The sequence below is a fragment of the Salvelinus alpinus genome, chromosome 6 (genome assembly GCF_045679555.1).
Source record: "Salvelinus alpinus chromosome 6, SLU_Salpinus.1, whole genome shotgun sequence".
NCBI classification, from domain to species: domain Eukaryota; kingdom Metazoa; phylum Chordata; class Actinopteri; order Salmoniformes; family Salmonidae; genus Salvelinus; species Salvelinus alpinus.
The window spans coordinates 8968988-8996689 of NC_092091.1; the positions used below are offsets into that span (position 1 = coordinate 8968988).

At 43.9% G+C, this 27702-nt stretch overlaps 2 protein-coding genes across 2 annotated transcripts in view; both read right to left on the bottom strand.

Annotated features, from left to right (window-relative positions):
- Window positions 1-3957: 3957 nt before the first annotated feature.
- Window positions 3958-12066, bottom strand: gnb5a (guanine nucleotide binding protein (G protein), beta 5a). Its single transcript, XM_071405264.1, has 11 exons — window positions 11797-12066; window positions 9950-10086; window positions 9560-9601; window positions 8703-8779; window positions 8382-8514; window positions 7605-7748; window positions 7104-7195; window positions 6901-6949; window positions 6631-6727; window positions 6219-6385; window positions 3958-5386 (listed from the first exon to the last, which is right to left on the bottom strand). Exons 1-11 carry the CDS (start codon window positions 11930-11932, stop codon window positions 5375-5377), a joined length of 1086 nt encoding a protein of 361 aa, XP_071261365.1. The 5' UTR covers window positions 11933-12066; the 3' UTR covers window positions 3958-5374.
- A 696-nt stretch (window positions 12067-12762) lies between these two features.
- The window catches only part of LOC139577965 (unconventional myosin-Vc-like), a 37351-nt gene continuing 22411 nt past the window's right edge, over window positions 12763-27702 (bottom strand). Inside the window, exons 25-40 of the mRNA XM_071405086.1 lie at window positions 26049-26142; window positions 25553-25616; window positions 25384-25464; window positions 23392-23666; window positions 23045-23108; window positions 22250-22787; window positions 22049-22133; window positions 21853-21951; window positions 21151-21305; window positions 20554-20643; window positions 18309-18459; window positions 17907-18094; window positions 16916-17013; window positions 15249-15420; window positions 14956-15036; window positions 12763-14784 (exon numbers count right to left, since the gene is read on the bottom strand). Coding sequence (XP_071261187.1) covers window positions 14629-14784; window positions 14956-15036; window positions 15249-15420; window positions 16916-17013; window positions 17907-18094; window positions 18309-18459; window positions 20554-20643; window positions 21151-21305; window positions 21853-21951; window positions 22049-22133; window positions 22250-22787; window positions 23045-23108; window positions 23392-23666; window positions 25384-25464; window positions 25553-25616; window positions 26049-26142 — 2391 coding nt within the window. The 3' untranslated portion in view covers window positions 12763-14628. The remainder of the gene's footprint in view (window positions 14785-14955; window positions 15037-15248; window positions 15421-16915; window positions 17014-17906; window positions 18095-18308; window positions 18460-20553; window positions 20644-21150; window positions 21306-21852; window positions 21952-22048; window positions 22134-22249; window positions 22788-23044; window positions 23109-23391; window positions 23667-25383; window positions 25465-25552; window positions 25617-26048; window positions 26143-27702) is intronic.

Sequence of the window (27702 nt, forward strand, 5' to 3'; positions counted from 1 at the left end):
TTGAATGCATTCAGTTGTACAACTGATTAGGTATCCCCCTTTACCTTTTTCCTTTCAACAACTTCATCCTGCAGACATCGACGAGGCCACAGTGGAGAGGGTCAAAAGCTTCAAGTTCCTCGGACCAGCACATCACTGACAACTTGCAATGGTCCCTTCACACAGACAGCATGGTGAAGAAGGCGCAATAGCACCTCTTCAACCTCAGGAGGCTGAAGCAATTTGGCTTGGCCCCCCGAGCCACGGGCTGTTCACCCCGCTATCATCTAGAAGGTGGAGACAGTACAGGTGCATCAAAGCTGAGACGGAGAGACTGAGAAACAGCTTCTATATCCAGGCCATTAGACTGACAGTAGTCCCCACTAGCCAGCCTCGGCCCAGTACCCTACCCTGCACCTTAGAGACTGCTGCCCTATGTACATAGAGTCATTGAACACTGGACACTTTAATAACTTTTACACATTGTTTCACCCACTTTATACAGTGCATTCAGGAATGTATTCTGACCCCTTGACTGTTTTCACATTTTGCCTTACTCTACAATGGATTAAATAAAACATTTCCCTCATCAATCTACACACAACGCCCCATAAGGACAAAGTGAAAACAGGTTTTTAGAATTTTTTGCAAATTTCTTAAAAATAAAAAAACAGAAATACCTTATTTACATAAGTATTCAGACCCTTTGCTATGAGACTCGAAATTGAGCTCAGGTGCATCCTGTGTCCATTGATCATCCTTGAGATGTTTTATACAACTTGATCGGAGTCCACCTGTGGTAAATTCAATTGATTGGACATGATTTGGAAAGGCACCCACCTGTGTATATAAGGTCCCACAGTTGACAGTTCATGTCAGAGACGAAAGAGCCTTGGAAGCAAGGGCGGAAGTATTGTGCAATTCTCTCCGTGTGAGGACTGTTGGTGAGAATGAGTGGACGATGGTGAAGAAAAATGTAGTAAAAAAGGGCTAAGATTGGAAATGAACAGCAGTTTATGGTTGGAGTGCGATTCATAGGCAAGGATGTTTTTTTTTTGGATGACCCGTTTGCGGTCCCGAAGATTGTGAAGGAGGAATTGTGTAAAGTGGAATCGGTCAGAGTGACCAGGAGCGGTATGATGTTGTGTGTCGAAAGTGCAAAAAGAGAAAGCTCTGTGGCTCTACAAAATGTTGACGTATGATGTGGAAAGCTATGATTTTCAGAGTAGGGCACCGGTTAAAGGTGTCATCTCTGGTGTCTCGTTGGACATAGAGGCTGTGTGGTTAAAGGTGTCATCTCTAGTGTCTCGTTGGACACATAGGCTGTGTGGTTTAGAGACATACTCAAGATGACTCAAAGCTGATACAGACATACTCAAGATGACTCAAAGCTGATACAGGCGTACTCAAGATGACGCAAAGCTGATACAGGCGTACTCAAGATGACTCAAAGCTGATACAGACATACTCAAGATGACTCAAAGCTGATACAGACATACTCAAGATGACTCAAAGCTGATACAGGCGTACTCAAGATGACTCAAAGCTGATACAGGCGTACTCAAGATGACTCAAAGCTGATACAGACATACTCAAGATGACTCAAAGCTGATACAGACATACTCAAGAGGACTCAAAGCTGATACAGGCGTACTCAAGATGACTCAAAGCTGATACAGGCGTACTCAAGATGACTCAAAGCTGATACAGACATACTCAAGATGACTCAAAGCGGATACAGACATACTCAAGATGACTCAAAGCTGATACAGACATACTCAAGATGACTCAAAGCTATAATCACCTTCAAAGTTGCTTCTACAAAGTATTGACTCAGGAGTGTGAATACTTATGTAAATTACATACTGTATTTCTGTATTTAATTTTCTATATATTTGCAAAAATTTCTAAAAACAGGTGTCCTTGCCTGCGTCAACAGCCGCACCCCGTGTCCATGCCGGCTGTTGACGCAGACAAGGACACCTGTTTGACAGACGCAATAATGCTATCCATAGACTTGTCTGTAGCCAATTCCTCCAAAACTGTCACCATGCACTTTTTAAATAACTCCCGCGTCTGTGAAGGGCATGTTGTGTTTGGTTAGAACCCAGGATGCTTTTAGGGAGGCACGTGTGACCTTCTGTTGTTGGGTCAGGCCACAAAGGAGGATTCTGCTGCAGTGTTTGTAGCTTGTAGTTAATGCTTAAATTTTTCTGCGTCGGGCCTCTGTCTGGGGCGGGAAGGCCTCTGTCTGGGGCGGGAAGTCCTCTGTCTGGGGCGGGAAGGCCACTTTGAAAGTACCATGCTTAGATTCATAATGAATGAATGATTGAATTCTTTGCAAAGAGCGACATTTTCATTGCAAATAAGACACATTGGCTTGGCATTTGAGAAAGATGGTAAGATGAATGCATATCTCTCTGTCCATTCTTCCCTGAAACTTCGATGTTCATTATCTGCCTTTCTTCTTGATACTTTTTGAGAGGGACATGTTCTCTTGCTATCAAGCTAATTGTTCTGAACGAATGTTGACATTAAAAAAAGTAGTGGACCACAGTAGGCTACTGCTGCATTCTGAGATAAAGACCTGTTTTTCCCCACCAATCAACGCACAGATAAATAAACACAAATAATAATTTAAGAGATATTGGTGATTTTATGAACTTAAATCAGATCGAAATTATTTTATTGTCACTGAATGTATTATGTACTAATTAAATGTGTTAAATGTTGTTACATTTGTAGTGTAGGCCTATTAATTCTGCTAATATTATATGCTAATTATGTTCTATCCCGCCAACTATTCAATTCAAAATAAATTGTCCCGAAGCCAAACCTAGTTGACGAACACTGCAGTACAGCATCGTCGTGTGAATCTTCATGTTTCCTCAGGTAGCAGTTCATGGCAAAAGATTGTCCACGTTTCGCACATGTATGGTCTCTCTTCACTGTGCCAGAGTTGCCCATGCCTTGTCGCCAAGCATTTTCCATAGACTTCACATTTCAGATCAGGCAACTCAATGGTGTGTTAACCACTTGAGTGACAGCGAGCTGCTGGAGGTTTGGAACGAAGAAGAAAGGATGACGTTTGATGAAAACCTATAGGGCTGAAAAGAGACAAGACATAGGGTATCTACTTATGTCATATAGCGGAGACGTAGTCACAAACATGCTTTTGCTAATCTATGCGCCTTTATCTCCGGTTTAAAAAAACAAATCCAGTAGTCTTCGTAATCGTGCATTTGCCCGTTTCATACGGGAGATTTCTTCCTGGTACTCAACAACCACGGATATCTCCAAAGGATTTGCGGTAAAGTTTTCGTTGATAAACACATTAAGCAGTAGTAGTTGAGACATTTTGGGGAGTAAAGGGATAGGTGGGAGAAATTATTGTTATTAGCTACGCTGGCTCAAGAACCACTAGCCATTGTTTTTGATTCAGGAAGTTCCGATTGGTGATTCCACTTCTAGTTTTTTCTACAAAACTTCAATTGTCCAATCATCATGAACATCATTGACATATAGTATGTAAAAACATATTATGCGTTTTTATTTTTGTATTTACTTCAAATCACAAACAAATCCCAAATAAGGCAACTACAACAACATAATAAAAAAATACAAAATCGAGAGTCAAAATGTATTGTTACCTTGGTGTGGTGTAGGTGAATAGTTTCTGGTATAACGTAACTTGTATACACACTAAACTATAATATAATAATTACACAAAATTATCAAAATACGATCATCAGAACAAGTGCATGAACAGGAGTGCATAAATCTAAGAATTTAAATAAGTGAGTACCTACTGAAACTGCATATGAGGACTCACAATGGGGAGAAACCATTTCAGTGTAAAGACTGTGACAAATCACAAAGTGTTGTATAATCATGTGTCTGTCATGTGAACATCATGTTAGTGTAGCGTGGTTCATTCTGCGTTGTATATTTTTAATTAGGACGCTGCCACAACTGATGGTCTGCTCGTTGAAATCTTTTTATTTGCCCTGCACACGAAGAGACAACACAAACGTTACCCTTGGTGCAGTCACAGCTCTCCGGCACCTTGCTAGCCGAGGGTCAGGCAAAAGAGCGCCAAAAGGAATTAACAGGTGCTGCGTGCACACACTCGCTGCACAACAGCATATACAAGTAAAACTATACAGAACATAATTCTGACAAAATAAAAGACATACCTGCACACGAAGAGACAACACAAACGTTACCCTTGGTGCAGTCACAGCTCTCCGGCACCTGCGCGAGCACATGGACACTCACTCAACCACTGTCACAAGTACTCAGAAGTTACAACAGATACCCCAGTCAGTGAGCTCTGTGAGACTTGTTAACATAAATTCCTACACTGTCCACACTATAACAAACGTATGGTTGCAAAACAGTACATTGTATAACCTTATGACGGTTTTATATTAAACAGTTTCGGAGCCAAGGACAACATACCTTGCTAGCCGAGGGTCAGGCAAAAGAGAACGATAAAGTGGTATGGGAATACAGATAACCCGCGATGGGCCAAACCAAAATATACAAAACTTTTACCATCACTTGTATGTACAATATTGGTATGAAAAAGTGTTTGTACACCAAATAAAAACATTAGCTATGCGGCTGTAATTAAATAAAAAAAATACACTGAATTATTATTATTATTATCAAATTACTAACATCCCCTCTTGACCTGGCCTATTTGAATTGGTCCTTGTGTGCAATTTGGTGCGTAATCTAGGGGAACAACATCACACTGCTACATTAGCTAGGTAGTTAGTTAGGCTACAGATTAAATAAATGACCTTCACTGTCTCGTGAAAGTGCACGGTGATGAGCTTGATGGTACGTTCCAATAAATATCGAGGGTCTTATTCTGGTGACATGTTGATTTCGTTAAAATATCCTCGCTCTTATCCATAATAATCTCATCACGTAAACTAGCCTAACCGCACTGTATCCGCCAGCTGTTGGCTGGAGCGCATGAGCCATGACCAGAGGAGACACATTTGCTATTTAACGCAACAGTTAAACAAATCAGTAGAGTTGAAAATAAGATGGAAACACATTGAACTGTAGATTTTTTTTTATTCAGTACATGAAAACTAAAAATTACATAGTGTGCACTACGTCATCACGCACTATTTTTTTTTATCCACAACAAGTCAATTTGGTGGAAACCCCACTGGTGGGGAAAATGGGTATATTTTCTTCATGCGGATTTTAGAATATTCGCATTGAAAATCTTGTCGCCATAGTTTATGACGTCTATGATTGTACTCAAGCAGAGTGGAACATGTCTGTCTCTTATTTACAACTGGCTCCATCTATCTACCACGGAATTCACTTTTCACCGTCCCCCCCCCCCTCTTCTGTGTCATTTTCCTCTTCTTTAAGCCCAGATCTAAAATTGAAAAATAGAAATATAAAATTACTGAAATGTAAAAAAAAAAATACAATTATATAAATTATGGACCAAAAGTAATAAATGATGCTGTTCTAAGGAAATAGAATGGAGAAGGCACGGGCATCAGTGAAAGACAAGAAGAAGATGAAGAAGAAACTAGGATAAGACAGTAGCAGGTGTTACGGGTTCTAGGTTGGTTAGCATGTTAGCTTTAGCACACTGATTGAAGTCACCTCGTTAGTCAGGATGTGTTTCACCTGTGCTGGCCCAGAGAGTGATCTCGTTAGTCAGGTTGAGTTTCACCTGTGCTGGCCCAGCTGGTAGTTAGGACCCGCTGACCCAGTGCATCAGTTAGAGAGGATATGTTGGTAAAGCTACACCCTCATATTAGCGCTTCCACTTTAGTTAGCCAAAAATAGTTTTGTGTTTTCCCCTGTTTGTTTGGCTCCATATTCATTTTACTCCCTATCCTAAATTGGAGTGGGTTGCGTTTCTTTAGTTTTACATCTGAGACAAATGTTGTGGGCACTCATGGTGTGTTTCTCTTATAAACCCCTAATTAGTTGCTTGCCAACTTTCAGTGGGTGTCTTTCAGAAACCCCTTTTGAAAGCTATTTCTGTTTTGTTTTAGCTGTCAAAGTGACTTTCTGTGAATGACAACATTTTGTGTGTGGTCCTTTTGGGAATATAACCCTGGTGATAACTCCTATGCCTCACCCTGAGAGTGTGGTCCTTTTGGGAATATAACCCTGGTGATAACTCCTATCCCTCACCCTGAGAGTGTGGTCCTTTTGGGAATATAACCCAGGTGATAACCTCTATCCCTCACCCTGAGAGTGTGGTCCCATGACCCTGAGCAGAAGGCCGTTCCGTCAGGAGACAGACGCAGAGTGCTGACACGGTTCTCATGTCCAAACAGGATGGACACCCTCGTCCCCTTCAAGACATCCCACACGTTGATGGTGTAGTCGTTGTAGCCACCGAACAGTAGCCGGCCTGGAGAAGAAAAAACATGTCCTCTTTCAACAATATAAACGTAACACATCATTTTTGATGAGAAGGTTAATGTGAAAGTAAGCTATTCTTATTCAACAGTAAATAACATGAATTTAATTTAGTATAAATCATTATGAGTTTAATTAGTGAAATTGATCAGTCAAATCATATGTTTTATATGGCCAGTAGAATAAGGGATTTATTCGCTACGGATTGAATCGATCCCTAAGGGCATTGGGTCTTACCACTGAGAGAGAAGTCAACACTGGAGGCACCAAATATGATGCTCTCTTTGGAATAAATGGCCACTTCTCTGTCTGCCCTCAGGTCATAGAGACGACACTGAAACAAACAATGCTTGTTAATGTTTAGATTTATTTAAGTATTTTTTTGCAAATGGGGTAAATTATATATATTTTTTTTCTACAAAGAAATGACTTCATGAACTTTGACATCGAAAGGCAACATGCGATCAACATGTGATCAAGCAGTAAATTATATGAATGATAACTTACTGTAGCATCATCGGAGCCTGAAGCAAATGCATCTCCACTGGGGTAGTACCTGATGCCAAGGAAGGAGACAAACGCCAGGTAATATAAGAAAACCATGCAAACGGCAAGGGTAGAGTACTCCTACTTAACATTAATATATGTCACTGTCAGTGTTGACAAGTGCTATAAGTCGCTTTGAATAAAGTCATATCTTGTGACCTCACCTGACGCTGTTGATGTCTGATTCGTGGGTTTCGAAGGACTGGATGCACTGGCCTGAGCGCATGTCCCATACATTGGCCTTCTTGTCACAGCCCTGCATGAGATACACATAGAGGATTCTGGATTCACACATTTAATGCTGACCTTTTTTGACAGGTCGCCCTCGCAAAAGACGGTTTAACCTCAAGGGCATTTCAGGGTTAAATAAAAGTAGAAAATATCCACATTATGTAAAATGTAACACAGTTTCTCTGCAGTCTGGACCACACAGTCTCCTAGAGGCAGGGGTTGGAATCTCAAGCTACTATTTCGTCACTATGGTGTCCTTTCATCCGTTTCCTCTTATCATTTAAAATCTATCTTTTGGAATAAAATAAAAATATGAAAGGAATGTTGTTTTTTGTATAAAAATGTTTTAAGTGAAAAGAGGAGGGAGAAAGAAGGCTTATAGGAGCAGTCATGCTGTTTTTCACAAAGTGAAATACTACTAGTTGTCTCCTCACTCCAGAGACGAAGGTGTTGCCGGTCTCAGAAGGAGCTAGGTCGAGACATAGAACATCGGCGGCGTGTCCATGGAAACTCTGTAACAGCTGACCACTCTCCACATCCCATAATGCACAGGTTCCGTCTCCGCTCGAGGTCAGGATCTGGAAGACAAGGGGTTCATCACAAACTGCATCTTGGGATTGTAACATAATACTAACTGCCACTTAGTCATCCATCCGGTCAATGAAATTTAGACTTAAGGTTAGGATTCACCCCATAATGTACATCCAGGACTGGATTCACAAACCTATATTAGTCTAATTTCAGGACTAAAAAGAATTATCACTGCAGAGTCTATATTGAATATGTCAGGGAAAACGGCTCCCAGTGAGCAAAGTACAACCACACTACTATCAATAGCAGGGTCAGATTGAAACCATTGTTCAGATTCAGAATTAAGAATTCTCTGACACGGCCCCATAAATAGAAGAGTCTTGGCCGAGGCTAAAGCATGTGACAAACTACATCCAATGGGGAACATTTGACTGTTGTGAATTATTAAACAAGCGTAGAAGTTCTTTCCAGGTACAGTACAGTATGACAGGCTGTGATTTCTCATAACTCATCTGCTATAGGAAAGTCAACTGATTTAGCAGTAATCAAGTAATTCAATGAGTTATAGAAAGGAACGAATACAGAAATCTTGATAAAGACTATAACAAAATATAAAAATGTACGACAAATAAATCATTACATCAGACGAAGGAAGAAAATGAAGAGGTGTCTCGTCTAACCTGCATGTCTGAGTTGGTGAAGCTACAGGCAGATAAGTAGTTGGTGTGCATGGCGACAGACTTCTTCTTCGCTGCCAGGTTCTCATTCTTGTCCAAGGACAGAGGGTACACAGAGCACTTGTTGTCCAGACCACTGAAATCCAATCAATCAATCAAATATTATTTATAGTTTTTAACGTCAACAGTTGTGTTTTACAGTAACCGGGCATAGACCCCAAAGGGGAGGAGAAGCACAGTGGCACAGTGGAGAAATGGAGCGTCTGGGTGGAGTACAGGGACTTACCCACAGGCCACTGCACACCCAGGAGTACAGGGACTTACCCACAGGCTACTGCACATCCAGAGGGGGCATAGGCACAGGCCATCACCCAGGTGCACGGCATGGTCACTGCGTGCTCCTAGAGGACACCACATTATAAAGGTACAATCAGCAATATAGCATCATGGTCACTGCGTGCTCCTAGAGGACACCACATTATAAAGGTACAATCAGCAATATAGCATCATGGTCACTGCGTGCTCCTAGAAAACAATTGGCGTGTTTGAGGGCATAAGTATTCAGCAATGCGACGAGGCGCCGAATCTCTGATCTTGATCACACAATAGTTATTTTGGATGCAAGGTGATTTGATCAGTGATTCTGCACAACTGCAATGTAGTCCATCTCAAATACACGAGGGAGACTCAACACCATGACATCATCAAACTCAGTGGGGAAACGTCCTGCTTACAGAAATAAGCAACCACAACAACAACAACAACAATAACAACAGAATTCAAATCTGCCAAGGAAATATTGTCTCTTCTTATTCCCAATGTTGGCAGGCTTCTAAAGAAAGGCTAAAAAATAAAATGTGCTATGAAAACCAATGTCTGCGGCCCAGACGGCAACTTCCGGGACTGTGTTTTGTTGTGTAATTGTGAGATGCAAGGGCTCCCTCGCAAAAGAGAACTTGGTTTCAATGGGATTCAAAGGTCAAATAAATACAAATACAGTGCACTACTTTTGACTAGGGTCAATAGGACACTAGTCAAAAAAGTAGTGCACTATGTAGGGAATAGGGCGCCATTTAGAACGCAGCCTAAATATCAGCTCAAAGAACTACAGAAGTCTTACTATTTCTCCAACCAGTTGTCAACTCTATAGCCTTTATGGAGGGAGAAGATAGATTCCCTACCTTGTTAGTGGTGAAGGCATCCCATACAATCACTTTTCCATCCTGAAAATAAGTTAGAGGGGGATAAACATTACAAGTAGCACACAAGCGTAAGATTCTCTACATTTCCAACAAAATATGGCATTCATTTGATAATCACTGAAAGCAGTGCATATTAGTTGAAACAACCCCCCCCCCCCCCCCCAAAAAAAAAAATTCAACGCCATGATCCGTCAGTATATCAAGGGTGGCGACTGGCATGAATGCATCTGTTTAGGAGGACCTTACCAGACCTCAAATTCCCCGATGACAAGCTTTACAATCCATTTCAGGACCATGGACAGTGACCGACGACTATATGAACACATCTGTTTAGGACTTCAGAAAATGTTACAATAATCCAACACTCACCTGTGATGAGCTGACGATCCTCCTCTTGTCCTTACACCAGTCCATGCAGAGAACTTTGTTGCCATGTCCCTTCAGAGTACGCCGGGTCTTCATGATAAACTGTCCCAGTCCATCCACCTTCTCTGCCACCTGGTGGACTGTAGTAGGGACCAATATGCAACATTAGTGTACTGTAGTAGGGAGTAGGGACCAAGATCCTAGGTTAGTGTACTGTTGTAGGGAGTAGGGACCAAGATCCTAGGTTAGTGTACTGTAGTAGGGAGCAGGATCCTACATTAGTGTACTGTAGTAGGGAGTATGGACCAAGATCCTAGGTTAGTGTACTGTTGTAGGGACCAAGATCCTAGGTTAGTGTACTGTTGCAGGGAGTAGGGACCAAGATCCTAGGTTAGTGTACTGTTGTAGGGAGTAGGGACCAAGATCCTAGGTTAGTGTACTGTAGTAGGGAGCAGGATCCTACATTAGTGTACTGTAGTAGGGAGTATGGACCAAGATCCTAGGTTAGTGTACTGTTGTAGGGACCAAGATCCTAGGTTAGTGTACTGTTGCAGGGAGTAGGGACCAAGATCCTAGGTTAGTGTACTGTTGTATGGAGTAGGGACCAAGATCCTAGGTTAGTGTACTGTTGTAGGGAGTAGGGACCAAGATCCTAGGTTAGTATACTGTTGTAGGGAGTATGGACCAAGATCCTACGTTAGTGTACTGTAGTAATGACCAAGATCCTAGGTTAGTATACTGTTGTAGGGAGTAGGGACCAAGATCCTACGTTAGTGTACTGTAGTAACGACCAAGATCCTAGGTTAGTATACTGTTGTAGGGAGTATGGACCAAGATCCTACGTTAGTGTACTGTAGTAACGACCAAGATCCTATGTTAGTATACTGTTGTAGGGAGTATGGACCAAGATCCTACGTTAGTGTACTGTAGTAACGACCAAGATCCTATGTTAGTATACTGTTGTAGGGAGTAGGGACCAAGATCCTACGTTAGTGTACTGTTGTAGGGACCAAGATCCTAAGTTTGTGTACTGTAGTAGGGACCAAGATCCTACGTTAGTATACTGTTGTAGGGAGTAGGGACCAAGATCCTACGTTAGTTCTGGACCAATATCCGACATTAGGGCACTGTTGTAAGGGATCAATCAACTATTGTAGAGATCAATCTAACCAATCTAGAGTGGTAAATTATAGGGGACTAGTATTAGCTAATGTACGTTAGTGTACTGGTTGTTATAGGGACGAAAATCCCGACGTTTGCCTGTGGTTATCATAGCACGCGCGCGGTCTTAATGTGTTCTAGAAATAATCCACCTCATCGTGTTGGGGATGAACGTGCAGTAAACGGTTGGAGATGTTACATTAATCTCTCTGATCTCAACCAGATCGACCAGCCAAGCATAAATCACGGATGAATATGCATAATGCTACAAAACCACCATCTGGGCTAGGCTATAATAAAACGGTGCTTTTGAGTGTCAATGGCAAATACAAGGAGAAATTTCAACCACATCCTAGGCTATATGTCTAATTGCAGATGGAAATAGACACATAGCCTTTCTATGCATCTTTTCATCTGAACAAATCCGAGAAGTTAAAAATAATAAAATATGGGCGAGCAAGTGGCTACAAATAAACCATTTACAAATTATGCAAAAAATAATACATTTTCTTCAAAATGACCGATTCAATGCACTGTGGCCTAATAATAGCAATATGACAAATTCACAATATATATCTATTATAATATTATGGTCGTGTTTACATGTGTCATGTAATCCTATGTGGAAGGCAGACTATGTTTTAATTCGCGGGGCCTTCCCCTCTCCTCTCATTTTCAGCACCACTCACGTTCGACATCGTGCAGTTTCGCTCTTTCGTCCTCAAGCTTCGTTTTCAACGTATCTGATTCTGCTTTTAGGTTAGTGAGAGTCTCATTCGGTTGTACCTCCTGTGTAGCCATTTCAGGGTTTATGGAAAATCTCATATATTCCCGTTGTCAGAGCAGCGTCGGGGCGGCAAAAAAGGCTCTTTGCAAACTGAAGGCTCGCAGCTGATTCAGCTGTCATGACGTCAGATAAAAGATGATCGCTCAGTTTTCTAGTAGGGAAGCTGCCTCTAGTAGGGAAGCTGCCTCTAGTAGGGAAGCTGCCTCTAGTAGGGAAGCTGCCACTAGTAGGGAAGCTGTCTCTAGTAGGGAAGCTGCCTCTAGTAGGGAAGCTGCCACTAGTAGGGAAGCTGCCTCTAGTAGGGAAGCTGTCTCTAGTAGGGAAGCTGCCTCTAGTAGGGAAGCTGCCACTAGTAGGGAAGCTGCCTCTAGTAGGGAAGCTGCCTCTAGTAGGGAAGCTGCCTCTAGTAGGGAAGCTGCCACTAGTAGGGAAGCTGCCACTAGTAGGGAAGCTGCCTCTATTAGGGAAGCTGCCTCTAGTAGGGAAACTGCCTCTAGTAGGGAAGCTGCCACTGGCAGTGGTGCTAAATCCTCCACTGCACGAATAGCTACGATACATTTATTAAACAGCCATGACCACTAATGTTGTAAATGAATTCTAAAAACAAATTGAGGTTTGCACTAACCCTGGTCCTACTGTATCAAAAAGAGAGGTTTGGACTAACACTGATCCTACTGTATCATTTGCAGGTCTAAAGTGCTCCTGTATATAAATTTGCAGTTGTGTAAAAAAAAATCCTTACAAATAGAAACATTATCAACTAATACAATATTTTATTCATATAATTAATTTTAGGCACATGTTTATATAATTTAAATATTAAATACTTATATGTGGCATAATACCCCCCCCCCCCCCCCTTCAAAACAAGAAACAAGCCATATTATATTTACTGTGCATGGTACTCAATAACATTGAGTGGTCACATTCTCAATTTCCACAGACAATATAAAAAAAACAACACAGTTCACATTTGTCATCTCACAGGAAGTGAGAAGTAAGGTTTCTCGTTATACTACCAAACTTTAGAAAATCACTCTGCAACAGCATCTGCATTTGTGCTGTACACCGGACATCAGTCAGGAGTCGTCTTAATATTTCTATCAAACTGTATAACAAGTGTAAATCAAAACACTCATTCTTTTAAAAAAGGATCTTTGGTTATTTGGATCCATAATTACTGTGATGATTGTAAAAGGATGGTTTTAGAGCAGCGTCCCTAGAACCACCGTGCTTCTACATCTGCATTGCTTGCTGTTTGGGGTTTTAGGCTGGGTTTCTGTATAGCACTTTGTGACATCGGCTGATGTAAAAAGGGCTTTATAAATACATTTGATTGATTGATTGGTTAGGAGTGCCTTGCTCAAGGACACAATGGCAGTCGGAGCCACCTGAGACTCTAGTAGAAAGTGGCAACTTCACTCCTGCCAGCTTTTCCCCAATCATCACTGGGATTAAAAACCAGCCACCTTGAGGTTACTGGACCGCTTCTCTAACACCACAGAGATCACTAGATCCTGGTGAAGAAGCCCAGTCTGAGGCTGGATGGTATCTGCAGTCCAGGGCCTGAGAGGACGGGGTGAGGGGTCAGAGGTCAGGGGTTAGAGGTTAGATCCTGGTGAGGAAGCCCAGTCTGAGGTTGGATGGTATCTGCAGAAGGCTCAAGGGCCTGAGAGGACGGGGTGAAGGGGTCAGAGGTCAGGGGTTAGAGGTTAGATCCTGGTGAGGAAGCCCAGTCTGAGGTTGGATGGTATCTGCAGTAGCTCCAGGATCGGAGAGGACGGGGTGAAGGGGTCAGAGGTCAGAGGTTAGATCTTGGTGAGGAAGCCCAGTCTGAGGTTGGATGGTATCTGCAGTAGTTCCAGGGCCTGAGAGGACGGGGTGAAGGGGTCAGAGGTCAGAGGTTAGAGGTTAGATCTTGGTGAGGAAGCCCAGTCTGAGGTTGGATGGTATCTGCAGTAGCTCCAGGGCCTGAGAGGACGGGGTGAGGGGTCAGAGGTCAGGGGTTAGAGGTTAGATTTACATTTACATTTAAGTCATTTAGCAGACGCTCTTATCCAGAGCGACTTACAAATTGGTGCATTCACCTTATGACATCCAGTGGAACAGCCACTTTACAATAGTGCATCTAAATCTTTTAAGGGGGGGGGGGTGAGAAGGATTACTTTATCCTATCCTAGGTATTCCTTAAAGAGGTGGGGTTTCAGGTGTCTCCGGAAGGTGGTGATTGACTCCGCTGTCCTGGCGTCGTGAGGGAGTTTGTTCCACCATTGGGGGGCCAGAGCAGCGAACAGTTTTGACTGGGCTGAGCGGGAGCTGTACTTCCTCAGTGGTAGGGAGGCGAGCAGGCCAGAGGTGGATGAACGCAGTGCCCTTGTTTGGGTGTAGGGCCTGATCAGAGCCTGGAGGTACTGAGGTGCCGTTCCCCTCACAGCTCCGTAGGCAAGCACCATGGTCTTGTAGCGGATGCGAGCTTCAACTGGAAGCCAGTGGAGAGAGCGGAGGAGCGGGGTGACGTGAGAGAACTTGGGAAGGTTGAACACCAGACGGGCTGCGGCGTTCTGGATGAGTTGTAGGGGTTTAATGGCACAGGCAGGGAGCCCAGCCAACAGCGAGTTGCAGTAATCCAGACCTAGATCCTGGTGAGGAAGCCCAGTTTGAGGCTGGATGGTATCTGCAGTAGCTCCAGGGCCTGAGAGGACGGGGTGAGGGGTCAGAGGTCAGGGGTTAGAGGTTAGATCCTGGTGAGGAAGCCCAGTTTGAGGCTGGATGGTATCTGCAGTAGCTCCAGGGCCTGAGAGGACGGGGTGAAGGGGAAGGTGACCTGGAAACGATACTGGGTATCCAGCATCAGCTGGGAGCATCCCCCCTCACGGTCTTGGAGCAAGCCCTGGGGACAAGGGAAATAAATTACTTTCATAGATGTAGTTCATGGAGACGTTGTGATTAAAATTATATAATTTCTAGTAATTCAAATGTAATAATAATTCAAATGTAATGATACTTCAAACTGTGTAAAAAAGCAGGTGCTCCTGATCCTTGTCATAGGATCGAGATTTACCTGAACTTTGCGGACGAATGACGGTGCCACCCTTTTCTCAAAATCATCAGTGGGCGTGTAAGAGTTCAAAATCTTGACAATCTAGAACAGGGCGGTAAACAAGATTAATTTAAACATGCTTTTGATTACATTTCAGCAGATGCTCTTATCCAGAGCGACTTACAGGAGCAATTAGGGTTAAGTGCCTTGCTCAAGGGCACATCGGCAGATTTTTTCTAGGGGATTTGAACCAGCGATCTTTGGGTACACTCGCACAACGCACTTCGCCGCCAGGCTACTTGCCGCTTCAGTACCTGTACAGGGCTGAGTTCTGAGCAATGCTCTGTGATGTCTTTGATGTCGTCATCAGTGGTCTTGTTGACCTGCAGCAGCCAGGCAGCCTGAGACAGAGGCTTCAGAGTAGCCATGGTACCCTGCACTAGTTCCTTCTCCTTTAGCCACGCCTCAAGGTAACTGATGTTAGACCTGGAAAACACAGACAGGTAACTGATGTTACACCTGGAAAACATAGACAAGTAACTGATGTTACACCTGGAAAACACAGACAGGTAACTGATGTTAGACCTGGAAAACACAGACAGGTAACTGATGTTAGACCTGGAAAACACAGACAGGTAACTGGTGTTACACCTGGAAAACACAGACAGGTAACTGGTGTTACACCTGGAAAACACAGACAGGTAACTGGTGTTACACCTGGAAAACACAGACAGGTAACTGGTGTTACACCTGGAAAACACAGACAGGTAACTGGTGTTACACCTGGAAAACACAGACAGGTAACTGGTGTTACACCTGGAAAACACAGACAGGTAACTGGTGTTACACCTGGAAAACACAGACAGGTAACTGGTGTTACACCTGGAAAACACAGACAGGTAACTGGTGTTACACCTGGAAAACACAGACAGGTAACTGGTGTTAGACCTGGAAAACACAGACAGGTAACTGATGTTACACCTGGAAAACACAGACAGGTAACTGGTGTTACACCTGGAAAACACAGACAGGTAACTGGTGTTACACCTGGAAAACACAGACAGGTAACTGATGTTACACCTGGAAAACACAGACAGGTAACTGGTGTTACACCTGGAAAACACAGACAGGTAACTGGTGTTACACCTGGAAAACACAGACAGGTAACTGGTGTTACACCTGGAAAACACAGACAGGTAACTGGTGTTAGACCTGGAAAACACAGACAGGTAACTGGTGTTACACCTGGAAAACACAGACAGGTAACTGGTGTTAGACCTGGAAAACATAGACAGGTAACTGATGTTAGACCTGGAAAACATAGACAGGTAACTGATGTTACACCTGGAAAACACAGACAGGTAACTGGTGTTACACCTGGAAAACACAGACAGGTAACTGACGTTACACCTGGAAAACAGACAGGTAACTGACGTTAGACCTGGAAAACACAGACAGGTAACTGATGTTAGACCTGGAAAACACAGACAGGTAACTGATGTTAGACCTGGAAAACACAGACAGGTAACTGGTGTTACACCTGGAAAACACAGACAGGTAACTGATGTTACACCTGGAAAACTCAGACAGGTAACTGGTGTTACACCTGGAAAACACAGACAGGTAACTGGTGTTACACCTGGAAAACACAGACAGGTAACTGGTGTTACACCTGGTTCTCTCTTCCTCCCTGGTTCTCTCTTCCTCCCTGGTTCTCTCCTGGTTCTCTCTTCCTCCCTGGTTCTCTCTCCCTCCCTGGTTCTCTCTTCCTCCCTGGTTCTCTCCTGGTTCTCTCTTCCTCCCTGGTTCTCTCTCCCTCCCCGGTTCTCTCTCCCTCCCTGGTTCTCTCTTCCTCCCTGGTTCTCTCTTCCTCCCTGGTTCTCTCTTCCTCCCTGGTTCTCTCTTCCTTCCTCTTTTCTTGTTCAACATACACACACACACACACGCGCATACACGGATACACACACATTCTGTCCCCTACCTGATCTGCATGCCCTTCCTACAGGAGCACATGTCTTTGCGTAGCAGGATGTTGTTGAGTGTGTCCGCACCCACTAGGAAGAAGGTCTGTTTCACAGCCTGTTGGACAACACACATACACACAGTTAGATGAGTTTAATATAAACTGGAAATGACACAGGTCCAAGAATCAATCCCTGTGAAACACCACAATTGATCCCAAGAGGGAGTTTGCTCCTTTCCTTTACACACACACACACACACACACACACACACACACACACACACACACACACACACACACACACACACACACACACACACACACACACACACACACACACACACACACACATATATACACACACAAAACACACACACATATACATACACACATACATATACATACAAACACACACACACAAAAACACACACACTGACCCCCCACCCCTACTTGTCTGACCCCATCGCCACTAGTCTGAACCGCCCCCCCCACCTCTGACCCCCCATCTGTCTGACCCCATCCCCATCATTTTTATTTAACATTTTTTATTTCACCTTTATTTAACCAGGTAAGCTAGTTGAGAACAAGTTCTCATTTACAACTGCGACCTGGTCAAGATAAAGCAAAGCAGTGCGACACAAAACAACAACACAGAGTTACACATGGAATAAACAAGCGTACAGTCAATAACACAATATAAAAAAAAATATGTCTATATACAGTGTGTGCAAATGACGTGAGGAGGTAAGGGTGGGTGTTGTTATCGTGACCAGTGAGCTGAGATAAGGCAGAGCTTTACCTAGCATAGACTTATAGATGACCTGGAGCCAGTGGGTCTGGCGACGAATATGTAGCGAGGGCCAGCCGACGAGAGCATACAGGTCGCAGTGGTGGGTGGTATATGGGGCTTTGGTGACAAAACGGATGGCACTGTGATAGACTACATCCAGTTTGCTGACCCACGACCCCCGGTCTGACCCCCGGTCTGACCCCCCACCCACCCCCCTACCTGTCTAACCAGCCCCTCCTCCATGCCGTGCTGACTCATAGTGCTGTGGTACAGACTGAGCTGCTGGAGGAGAGAGTAGATGGTGCAGGCCTCCTGGTCCTCATAGATGCTGCTGGAACGCTTACGGGAACCTGTAGGCGTCATACTAGACATGTCCTGGAGACTGTCATGCTCCAGCATACCAGGAACTGGAGGAAAACAGAGACGCAGAAACACACTCATTACATAGAACAGGTATGAATAGATGAATGATTGAAACACTTTATTTATTACCTTTAAATATAATAATCTTGAAGATATAAATAATTTATTGTAAACAAATATTTAATGGATTGGAAAGTGACGACACATCAATGTACATCATATCAATGTATATCATGTTATCTTATGAGAGAAACCTACCGATCATGGGTATAAGATTCTTCTCCATGACAGATATAAACTGGTGGTAGATACGGATGGCCAGATCACTGAAGATCTGTCTGTGTTCAGACAAGTCAAAGTTGCGCAAGCAGTTCTTGTTCTGACGCGGAGTGTTCTGTTTCATAAACTCCTACGACAGAATGTACAAATAAATACAAAAATAACATCAGTTACAGAGTGGGAAGACGGAGAAGAATAAGTACAGTGAGGGAAAAAAGTATTTGATCCCCTGCTGATTTTGTTCGTTTGCCCACTGACAATGAAATGATCAGTCTGTAATTTTAATGGTATGTTTATTTGAACAGTGAGAGACAGAATATCAACAAAAAAATCCAGAAAAACGCATGTCAAAAATGTTATAAATTGATTTGCATTTTAATGAGGGAAATAAGTATTTGACCCCTCTGCAAAACATGACTTAGTACTTGGTGGCAAAACCCTTGTTGGCAATCACAGAGGTCAGATGTTTCTTGTAGTTGGCCACCAGGTTTGCACACATCTCAGGAGGGATTTTGTCCCACTCCTCTTTGCAGATCTTCTTCAAGTCATTAAGATTTCGAGGCTGACGTTTGGCAACTCGAACCTTCAGCTCGCTCCACAGATTTTCTATGGGATTAAGGTCTGGAGACTGGCTAGGCCACTCCAGGACCTTAATGTGCTTTTTCTTGAGCCACTCCTTTGTTGCCTTGGCCGTGTGTTTTGGGTCATTGTCATGCTGGAATACCCATCCACGACCCATTTTCAATGCCCTGGCTGAGGGAAGGAGGTTTTCACCCAAGATTTGACGGTACATGGCCCCGTCCATCGTCCCTTTGATGCGGTGAAGTTGTCCTGTCCCCTTAGCAGAAAAACACCCCCAAAGCATAATGTTTCCACCTCCATGTTTGACGGTGGGGATGGTTTCTTGGGGTCATAGGCAGCATTCCTCCTCCTCCAAACACGGCAAGTTGAGTTGATGCCAAAGAACTCCACTTTGGTCTCGTCTGACCACAACACGTTCACCCAGTTGTCCTCTGAATCATTCAGATGTTCATTGGCAAACTTCAGACGGGTATGTATATGAGCTTTCTTGAGCAGGGGGACCTTGCGGGCGCTGCAGGATTTCAGTCCTTCACGGCGTAGTGTGTTACCAATAGTTTTCTTGATGACTATGGTCCCAGCTGCCTTGAGATCATTGACAAGATCCTCCTGTTTAGTTCTGGGCAGATTCCTCACCATTCTCATGATCATTGCAACTCCACGAGGTGAGATCTTGCATGGAGCCCTAGGCCAAGGGAGTTTGACAGTTGTTTTGTGTTTCTTCCATTTGCGAATAATCGCACCAACTGTTGTCACCTTCTCACCAAGCTGCTTGGCAATGGTCTTGTAGCCCATTCCAGCCTTGTGTAGGTCTACAATCTTGTCCCTGACATCCTTGGAGAGCTCTTTGGTCTTGGCCATGGTGGAGAGTTTGGAATCTGATTGATTGATTGCTTCTGTGGACAGGTGTCTTTTATACAGGTAAGAAACTGAGATTAGGTCACTCCATTTAAGAGTGTGCTCCTAATCTCAGCTCGTTACCTGTATGAAAGACACCTGGGAGCCAGAAATCTTTCTGATTGAGAGGGGGTCAAATACTTATTTCCCTCATTAAAATGCAAATCAATTTATAACATTTTTGACATGCGTTTTTCTGGATATTTTTGTTGTTATTCTGTCTCTCACTGTTCAAATAAACCTACCATTAAAATTATAGACTGATAATTTCTTTGTCAGTGGGCAAATGTACAAAATCAGCAGGGGATCAAATACTTTTTTCCCTCACTGTATTTATATATTTACTTCATAGGGGAGGCAGCGTAGCCTAGTGGTTAGAGCGTTGGACTTGTAACCGAAACGGTTGCAAGATCCAATCCCCGAGCTGACAAGGTAAAAATATGTTGTTCTGCCCCTGAACAAGGCTGTTAACCCACTGTTCCCCGGTAGGCCGTCGTTGAAAATAAGATTTTGTTCTTAACTGACTTGCCTAGTTAAATAAATTTTAAAAAATTAAATAAATACACTGAATTTGTAAATAAGAATTTGTTATTAACTAAAAAAATATATATTAAAATATAAACACTGTACAAGATAATGAGTGGAATAGAATTGACTCCTTAATCTCAATTACAATCTCTGTGTCGATCACAAACAATAAGGATCTCTGTGGATGGTGATGGTGTGATGCTAGAAACAACCATCCCACCTCTTCTCCACTGTACTGCTTCAGGCAGCTGAGCATGTGATACGTGTTGGACAGCCAGAACGATAGCAACTCAAAGTCTTCTTGGTGATCCTGAGACAGGTAACAAATAACAACAACAACAAAAATATTAACAACCACAATAATGTTGAGAGTGTGAGCGCTGAGAGAATGAGCATGTCATTATAAACAAGGTCATTCATTCCTCCAAGGGAGGAAGAAGAACAAAAAGAAGAACAAGAACAAGAACAAGAAGAAAAAGAAGAAGAACAAGAAGAAGAAGAACAAGAAGAACAAGAAGAACAAGAAGAACAAGAAGAAAAAGAAGAAGAACAAGAACAAGAAGAAGAACAAGAAGAAAAAGAAAAACAAGAACAAGAAGAAAAAGAAGAAGAACAAGAACAAGAAGAAGAACAAGAAGAAGAACAAGAAGAAAAAGAAAAACAAGAACAAGAAGAACAAGAAGAAGAACAAGAACAAGAAGAACAAGAAGAAAAAGAACAAGAACAAGAACAAGAAGAAGAAACTCAGTTAGTATTTGTAGAGATTTCGACATGTCAGCACAGACAGTAGGATTGTCAAAACATTGCCACAGCTTACCGTGATGACCTTTTTAACCCCACTGATGATGGCGTTCATGAGAGACTTGAGCTTGGCTCCGTCGTTAAGGTAGTCAGCGTGACGGACACACATGAAGAGAAGCTGAGCAGCCATGCCGGGGATCATGTTAACCAGTACCCCTCTGGGTTTCAGGTCTGACAGGAGAGTAGAGGACAGTTACAAACATGAGCCAGTTTAATGGACACACATGCAGAGAAGCTGAGCAGCCATGTTGGGGATCATGTTAACCAGTACTCATCTGGGCTTCAGGTCTGACACGAGGATGGGACAGTGCCATGTTCATTAGAACACATTAGAACGGAAGACGTTTTGCAACAGAAAATGAAAATTAGCCAGACTCCCTGTTTCAGTCTTTCTTCCATTTGGTTCCTAATGAACATAACCCAGTTTAGATATGAGCCAAACATTGGGAAAGGAAAGGAGGATATCTAGTCAGTTGTACAACTGAATGCATTCAACTGAAATGTGTCTTCCGTATTTAACCCAACCCCTCTGAATCAGAGAGGTGCAGGGGGGGGGGGGCTGCACACTATCATCGAGAGAGCTAGTTGTTTGGTCATCGAAGTTCTATTTTCTTAGGCCATGTAGTCTTGTGTGGTCCTGTGACAGCAATACAAACTGTGTCAACTCCAACAGTTAAAAACGCCAGCACTCCAACAACAACAACAACCACAGTAGTACCCAGAATGACGTATTGAATGAGCTTGGCTTCATCCTCCCTCTTGTACTCCAACATGCCAAGGTATTTGTTGGTAATAGTGGGCGCTGGTGTTTGATTGGCTGAGTGGGAAAACACATGAAATGAAATACAGGAAATGAGTAGAGAGCTGAGAATCAACTGTGATAAAATGTTGATGACTTGTTGTAATCATGTTACCTTCCTCGGATGTTTGAAGGCTCTTGATTTGGTTTTGTAGCTTCCTTATCAACCTGTCCTTCATGTCGAGCTGCTCTTCAAAGTCCTGGAATAACATTTAAGTATCATAAGGAGTGAATTGCAAGTGAATTACACGCACACACATTGGCGCGCACGATTGCACCCCCCCCCCCCCCCCCCACCACACACACACACTCTCACCATGTTCTCTGCAGTGAGTCGTGATGCCTCCTGACTGAATCTGCCCTTGGCCTCGCTCTCTATGTTCTTCTGTTTCCTGAGCACCTCTTCCATCTCCTCCTTCTCTCTCTCCACCTCCTCCTTCTCTCTCTCCATTTCCTCCTTCTCTCTCTCCACCTCCTCTTTCTCTGTCTTCACCTCCTCCTTCACCCTCTCCACCTCCTCCTTCTCCCTCTCCACCTCCTCCTTCTCCCTCTCCACCTCCTCCTTCTCTCTCTCCACCTCCTCCTTCTTCCTCTCCACCTCCTCCTTCTCCCTCGCCACGTTTTCCTTCACCCTCTCCACCTCCTCCTTGTCCCTCTCCACCTTCTCCTTGTCCCTCTCCACCTCCTGCTTCTCCCTCTCCACCTCCTCCTTCTCTCTCTCCACCTCCTCCTTCTCTCTCTCCACCTCCTCCTTCTCCCTCTCCACGTCCTCCTTCACCCTCTCCACCTCCTCCCTGTCCCTCTCCACCTCCTGCTTCTCCCTCTCCACCTTCTCAGCATGCTCCTCCAACAGCCTGAACACAAACACAGAGGTTAGATGTCAAGTACCTGGTTAGATTATCAATGACGGCTTTGATTGTGGTCGTTTGTGGCTAAGCTGATAACAGCCTGGTGCTAGCAATGCCACGATTGTGGATTTAATTCTTACAGGGATCACAAACATACTGAAAATGTATGTATTCACTTTAATGTAAGTCGCTTTGGATAAAAAAGCATCTGCCAAATGACATATTGTTATATGATTTCAGGGCTTGAGGATATACTACTGTACCTGGTTTGGGAGCCTTCCTCTTCAACATTCATCTGAAGCTCTTTTGAAATCTCCTCCATTTCTTCTAATAAAAATAAGGAGATAAATGATTGGAATTGACTGAATAACAATGTGATTGGACTGAATAACAATGTGATTGAGCCCAAACTTCTAGATCTAAGTATTGGTATTTTTTGGTATTTTATTAGGATCCCCATTAGCTGTTGCAAAAGCAGCAGCTACTCTTCCTGGGGTTCCACACAAAACATGAAACATAATACAGAATGACATAATACATCATTAGACAAGACCAGCTCAAGGACAGAACTACATACATTTGAAGTGATGGTATAGTGTACTGTATCTACCGGTCATCTTTCTGGCCTGCTTCTCCAGTTGAACTTCCAGCTCCTGTTTATGTTGTCGTAGTTCTGACAGCTGCTTCTTCAGCTCAGGTATGACCATGTTTTCAGTGTTGAGCCTGGCCACCTCCTGGCTGATGCTGTCGTTGACAGACGTTTTCTCCTGGAACAGTTTCTGCAGCTGATTGTTTTGGTTCTGCAGGTGTTCCACCTTGAACCTCAGCCCCTCCATCTGGCTGTCATAACCCTCCTTCTGTTCCTGCTGGTGTCTCTCCAGCACTCTGTCCGGCAGAGGAAACGATCAACCTTATTTCACTAGCCTGGATTTTGAACAATCATGGCCGAAATGTGAATAAGGTCTGTCATTCACACGGACACAAAACAGGCAGCTGGATCCTTACAGTAATAATAAGGATATGTATGACACTAGGCAGACATTTTTATCCAAAGATACTTCTAGTACAGTGAGTACATTTGGGAGAATTTAACCCACAACCGTTACACTGCTAGCGCCACACTCTTACCAACCCCAAAACCGTTACACTGCTAGCGCCACACTCTTACCAACCCCACAACCGTTACACTGCTAGCGCCATACTCTTACCAACCCCACAACCGTTACACTGCTAGCGCCACACTCTTACCAACTCCACAACCGTTACACTGCTAGCGCCACACTCTTACCAACCACACAACCGTTACACTGCTAGAGCCACACTCTTACCAACTCCACAACCGTTACACTGCTAGCGCCACACTCTTACCAACCCCGCAACCGTTACACTGCTAGCGCCACACTCTTACCAACCCCACAACCGTTACACTGCTAGCGCCACACTCTTACCAACCCCACAACCGTTACACTGCTAGCGCCACACTCTTACCAACCACACAACCGTTACACTGCTAGCGCCACACTCTTACCAACCCCACAACCGTTACACTGCTAGCGCCACACTCTTACCAACCCCACAACCGCTACACTGCTAGCGCCACACTCTTACCAACCACACAACCGTTACACTGCTAGCGCCACACTCTTACCAACCCCACAACCGTTACACTGCTAGCGCCACACTCTTACCAACCACACAACCGTTACACTGCTAGCGCCACACTCTTACCAACCCCACAACCGTTACACTGCTAGCGCCACACTCTTACCAACCCCACAACCGTTACACTGCTAGCGCCACACTCTTACCAGCCCCACAACCGTTACACTGCTAGCGCCACACTCTTACCAACTCAACCACACAGGACCATTATTGGTCAGCATCTTTTAGTTCAGTGTTTCCCAACTACAGGTCCTCCAGTACCTCCAAAATAACATATTTTTGTTGTGAACCCAGCTAAGCACACCTGATTCTACTTGTCTGGGGGCTACACCAAAAATGTGTGCTGTTGGGGGTACTGGAGGACCGGAGTTGGGCTGTTGGGGGTACTGGAGGACCAGGGTTGGGCTGTTGGGGGTACTGGAGGACTAGAGTTGGGCTGTTGGGGGTACTGGAGAACCAGGGTTGGGCTGTTGGGGTTACTGGCGGACTGGAGTTGGGCTGTTGGGGGTACTGGAGGACCAGGGTTGGGCTGTTGGGGGTACTGGATGACCAGGGTTGGGCTTTTGGGGTTACTGGCGGACTGGAGTTGGGCTGTTGGGGGTACTGGAGGACTGGAGTTGGGCTGTTGGGGGTACTGGAGGACTGGAGTTGGGCTGTTGGGGGTACTGGAGGACCAGGGTTGGGCTGTTGGGGGTACTGGAGGACTAGAGTTGGGCTGTTGGGGGGTACTGGGGGACTGGAGATGGGCTGTTGGGGGTACTGGAGGACTGGAGATGGGCTGTTGGGGGTACTGGAGGACTAGAGTTGGGCTGTTGGGGTTACTGCAGGACTGGAGTTGGGCTGTTGGGGGTACTGGAGGACTGGAGTTGGGAAACACTGCCTTAGTTAGCTAAACAAGTAGCATACTTTAGTCAGTAAATGTACAGGTGTTGTCTCAAACCTGGTAGCTTTCTGCAGTCCATCAAATGCAGTCAACAAATCCCCAACTTCATAGATCTGGTCTGGACTGTCGGAGGTCAACCTTTCAATGGAAACATGTGTAACGCTTAAAGCTAAAGTGAACTTTTCTTCTCACAAATTTTAGGAAATGCATAATGCCATTAGACTACCTGGAAATGACCTCCTCTTCAACCATGCCACAAAGAAGTTGTCTTGTGATCACACTCATCTTGGCTATACGGAGAGAGTCACAAACAACCATGTATGAGAAGTGGCAACAAAATAATCTGGATTTGTAAAGCATTCATCAATCCACACAAAGACACTGTTGGCATGAATAGAAATATACCCATAACACAATACATTACAGAGAGTATCTTTTAAGCAATAAGGCCCGAGAAGGTGTGGTATATGGCTAATATACCACGGCTGTTCTTAAGCATGACGCAATGCGGAGTGCCTGGATACATCCCTATATTAGCCATATATCACAAACCCCTTGAGGTGCCTTATTGCTATTATAAACTGGTTACCAACGTAATTAGAGTAGTAAAAATAAATGTTTAGTCATACCCGTGGTATACGGTCTGATATACCACGGCTGTCAGCCAATCAGAATTCAGGGCTGGAACCACCCAGTTTTTATAATAGAATATAGAAAGCTACCTCTGGCCTGTTCTGACTGCTTCTTCATCTTCCTGCCCAGATCATCTCTCTGGGTCTGGAGGTTGTGAAGATCTTTATGTAACTCGGGTATCACCTGGAAAGAGAAACACAGTTGCTACCTAAAAAAAATAAAAAGGCCATCTTCAAAATAAGAATGGATTCTAAGCCTCTGCTCACCAGTATTAGATCCTTTTCTTAAGAACTATAATTTGTATAGTATTAGAACTATACCTTGTCAGCTCAGGGATTCAAACTTGCAACCTTTCGGTTACTAGTCCAACGCTCTAACCACTAGGCTACCCTGCCGCCCCAGTATTAGTAGTATAGTAGTATAGTATAGTTAGTAGTATAGTATTAGAACTATAATTTGTATAGTATTAGAACTATAATTTGAATAGTATTAGAACTATAATTTGAATAATATTAGAACTATAATTTGTAAGAAGATGTATGCCTTCAGTGTATATCAGTCCATTAACCCTTCACCCTGCGGCCTCACCTTGACCTGCTTGGTGAGCTGTATGACCTTTGAACCCTCACCTTGACGATGCTTTTCAGGTCAGCCCTCACTCTCAACATTGATGGTTGCCTCATTAAACCAAAACATGGTTGTTAAAAACCTTGGTGTTACCTTTGACCCCGGCCTAACTGTTGACAACCACACACCACCCACAAGTATATTACTCGCTAACGTTCAGTCCCTAGTTAACAAAGTCGACGAAATTAGGGCAAGAGTTGCTTTCCAAAGAGATATCCAGGATTGTAACATACTCTGTTTCACGGAGACATGGCTAGTGAACAGCATCAATGTAACAGCTTTGCTTCTGTCCCTCTCCTCGCCCCTACCTGGGCTCAAACCAGGGACCCTCTGCACACATCAACAACTGCCTCCCACGAAGCATCGTTACCCATCGCTCAACAAAAGCCGCGGCCCTTGCAGAGAAAGAGGAACAACTACTTCAAGGTCTCAGAGCAAGTGACGTCACCGATTGAAACGCTATTAGTGAACACCCCGCTAACTAGCTATCCATTTGACACCAGTTACACGGGGGGTGTATGCTTCATGATTAACAACTCATGGTGTAATTGTAACAACATACACAAACTCAAGTCCTTTTGTTCACCTGACTTAGAATTCCTCACAATCAAATGCTGACCATATTATCTCCCAAGAGAACTCTCCTCGGTTATCGTCACAGCCGTGTATATCCCCCAGCAAGCGGATACTAAGACGGCCATCAAGGAACTTCACTGGACTTTATGCAAACTGGAAACCATATATCCTGAGGCTGCATTTATTGTAGGTGGGGATTTTAACAGAGCTAATCTGAGAACAAGGCTACCTAAATTCGATCAGCATATCGATTGCAGTACACGAGAGAGTAACACACTCGACCACTGCTACTCTAACTTCCGTGATGCATACAAGGCCCTCCCCTGCCCTCCTTTTGGCAAATCTGACCATGACTCCATCTTGTTGCTCCCCTGCTATAGGCAGAAACTAAAACAGGAAGGTCTATCCAATGCTGGTCTGACCAATCGGATTCCACGCTTCAAGATCGATTCGATCACGTGGACTGGGATATGTTCCGTGTAGCCTCAGACAATAACATTGACCTATACAGTACGCTGACTCGGTGAGCGAGTTTATGAG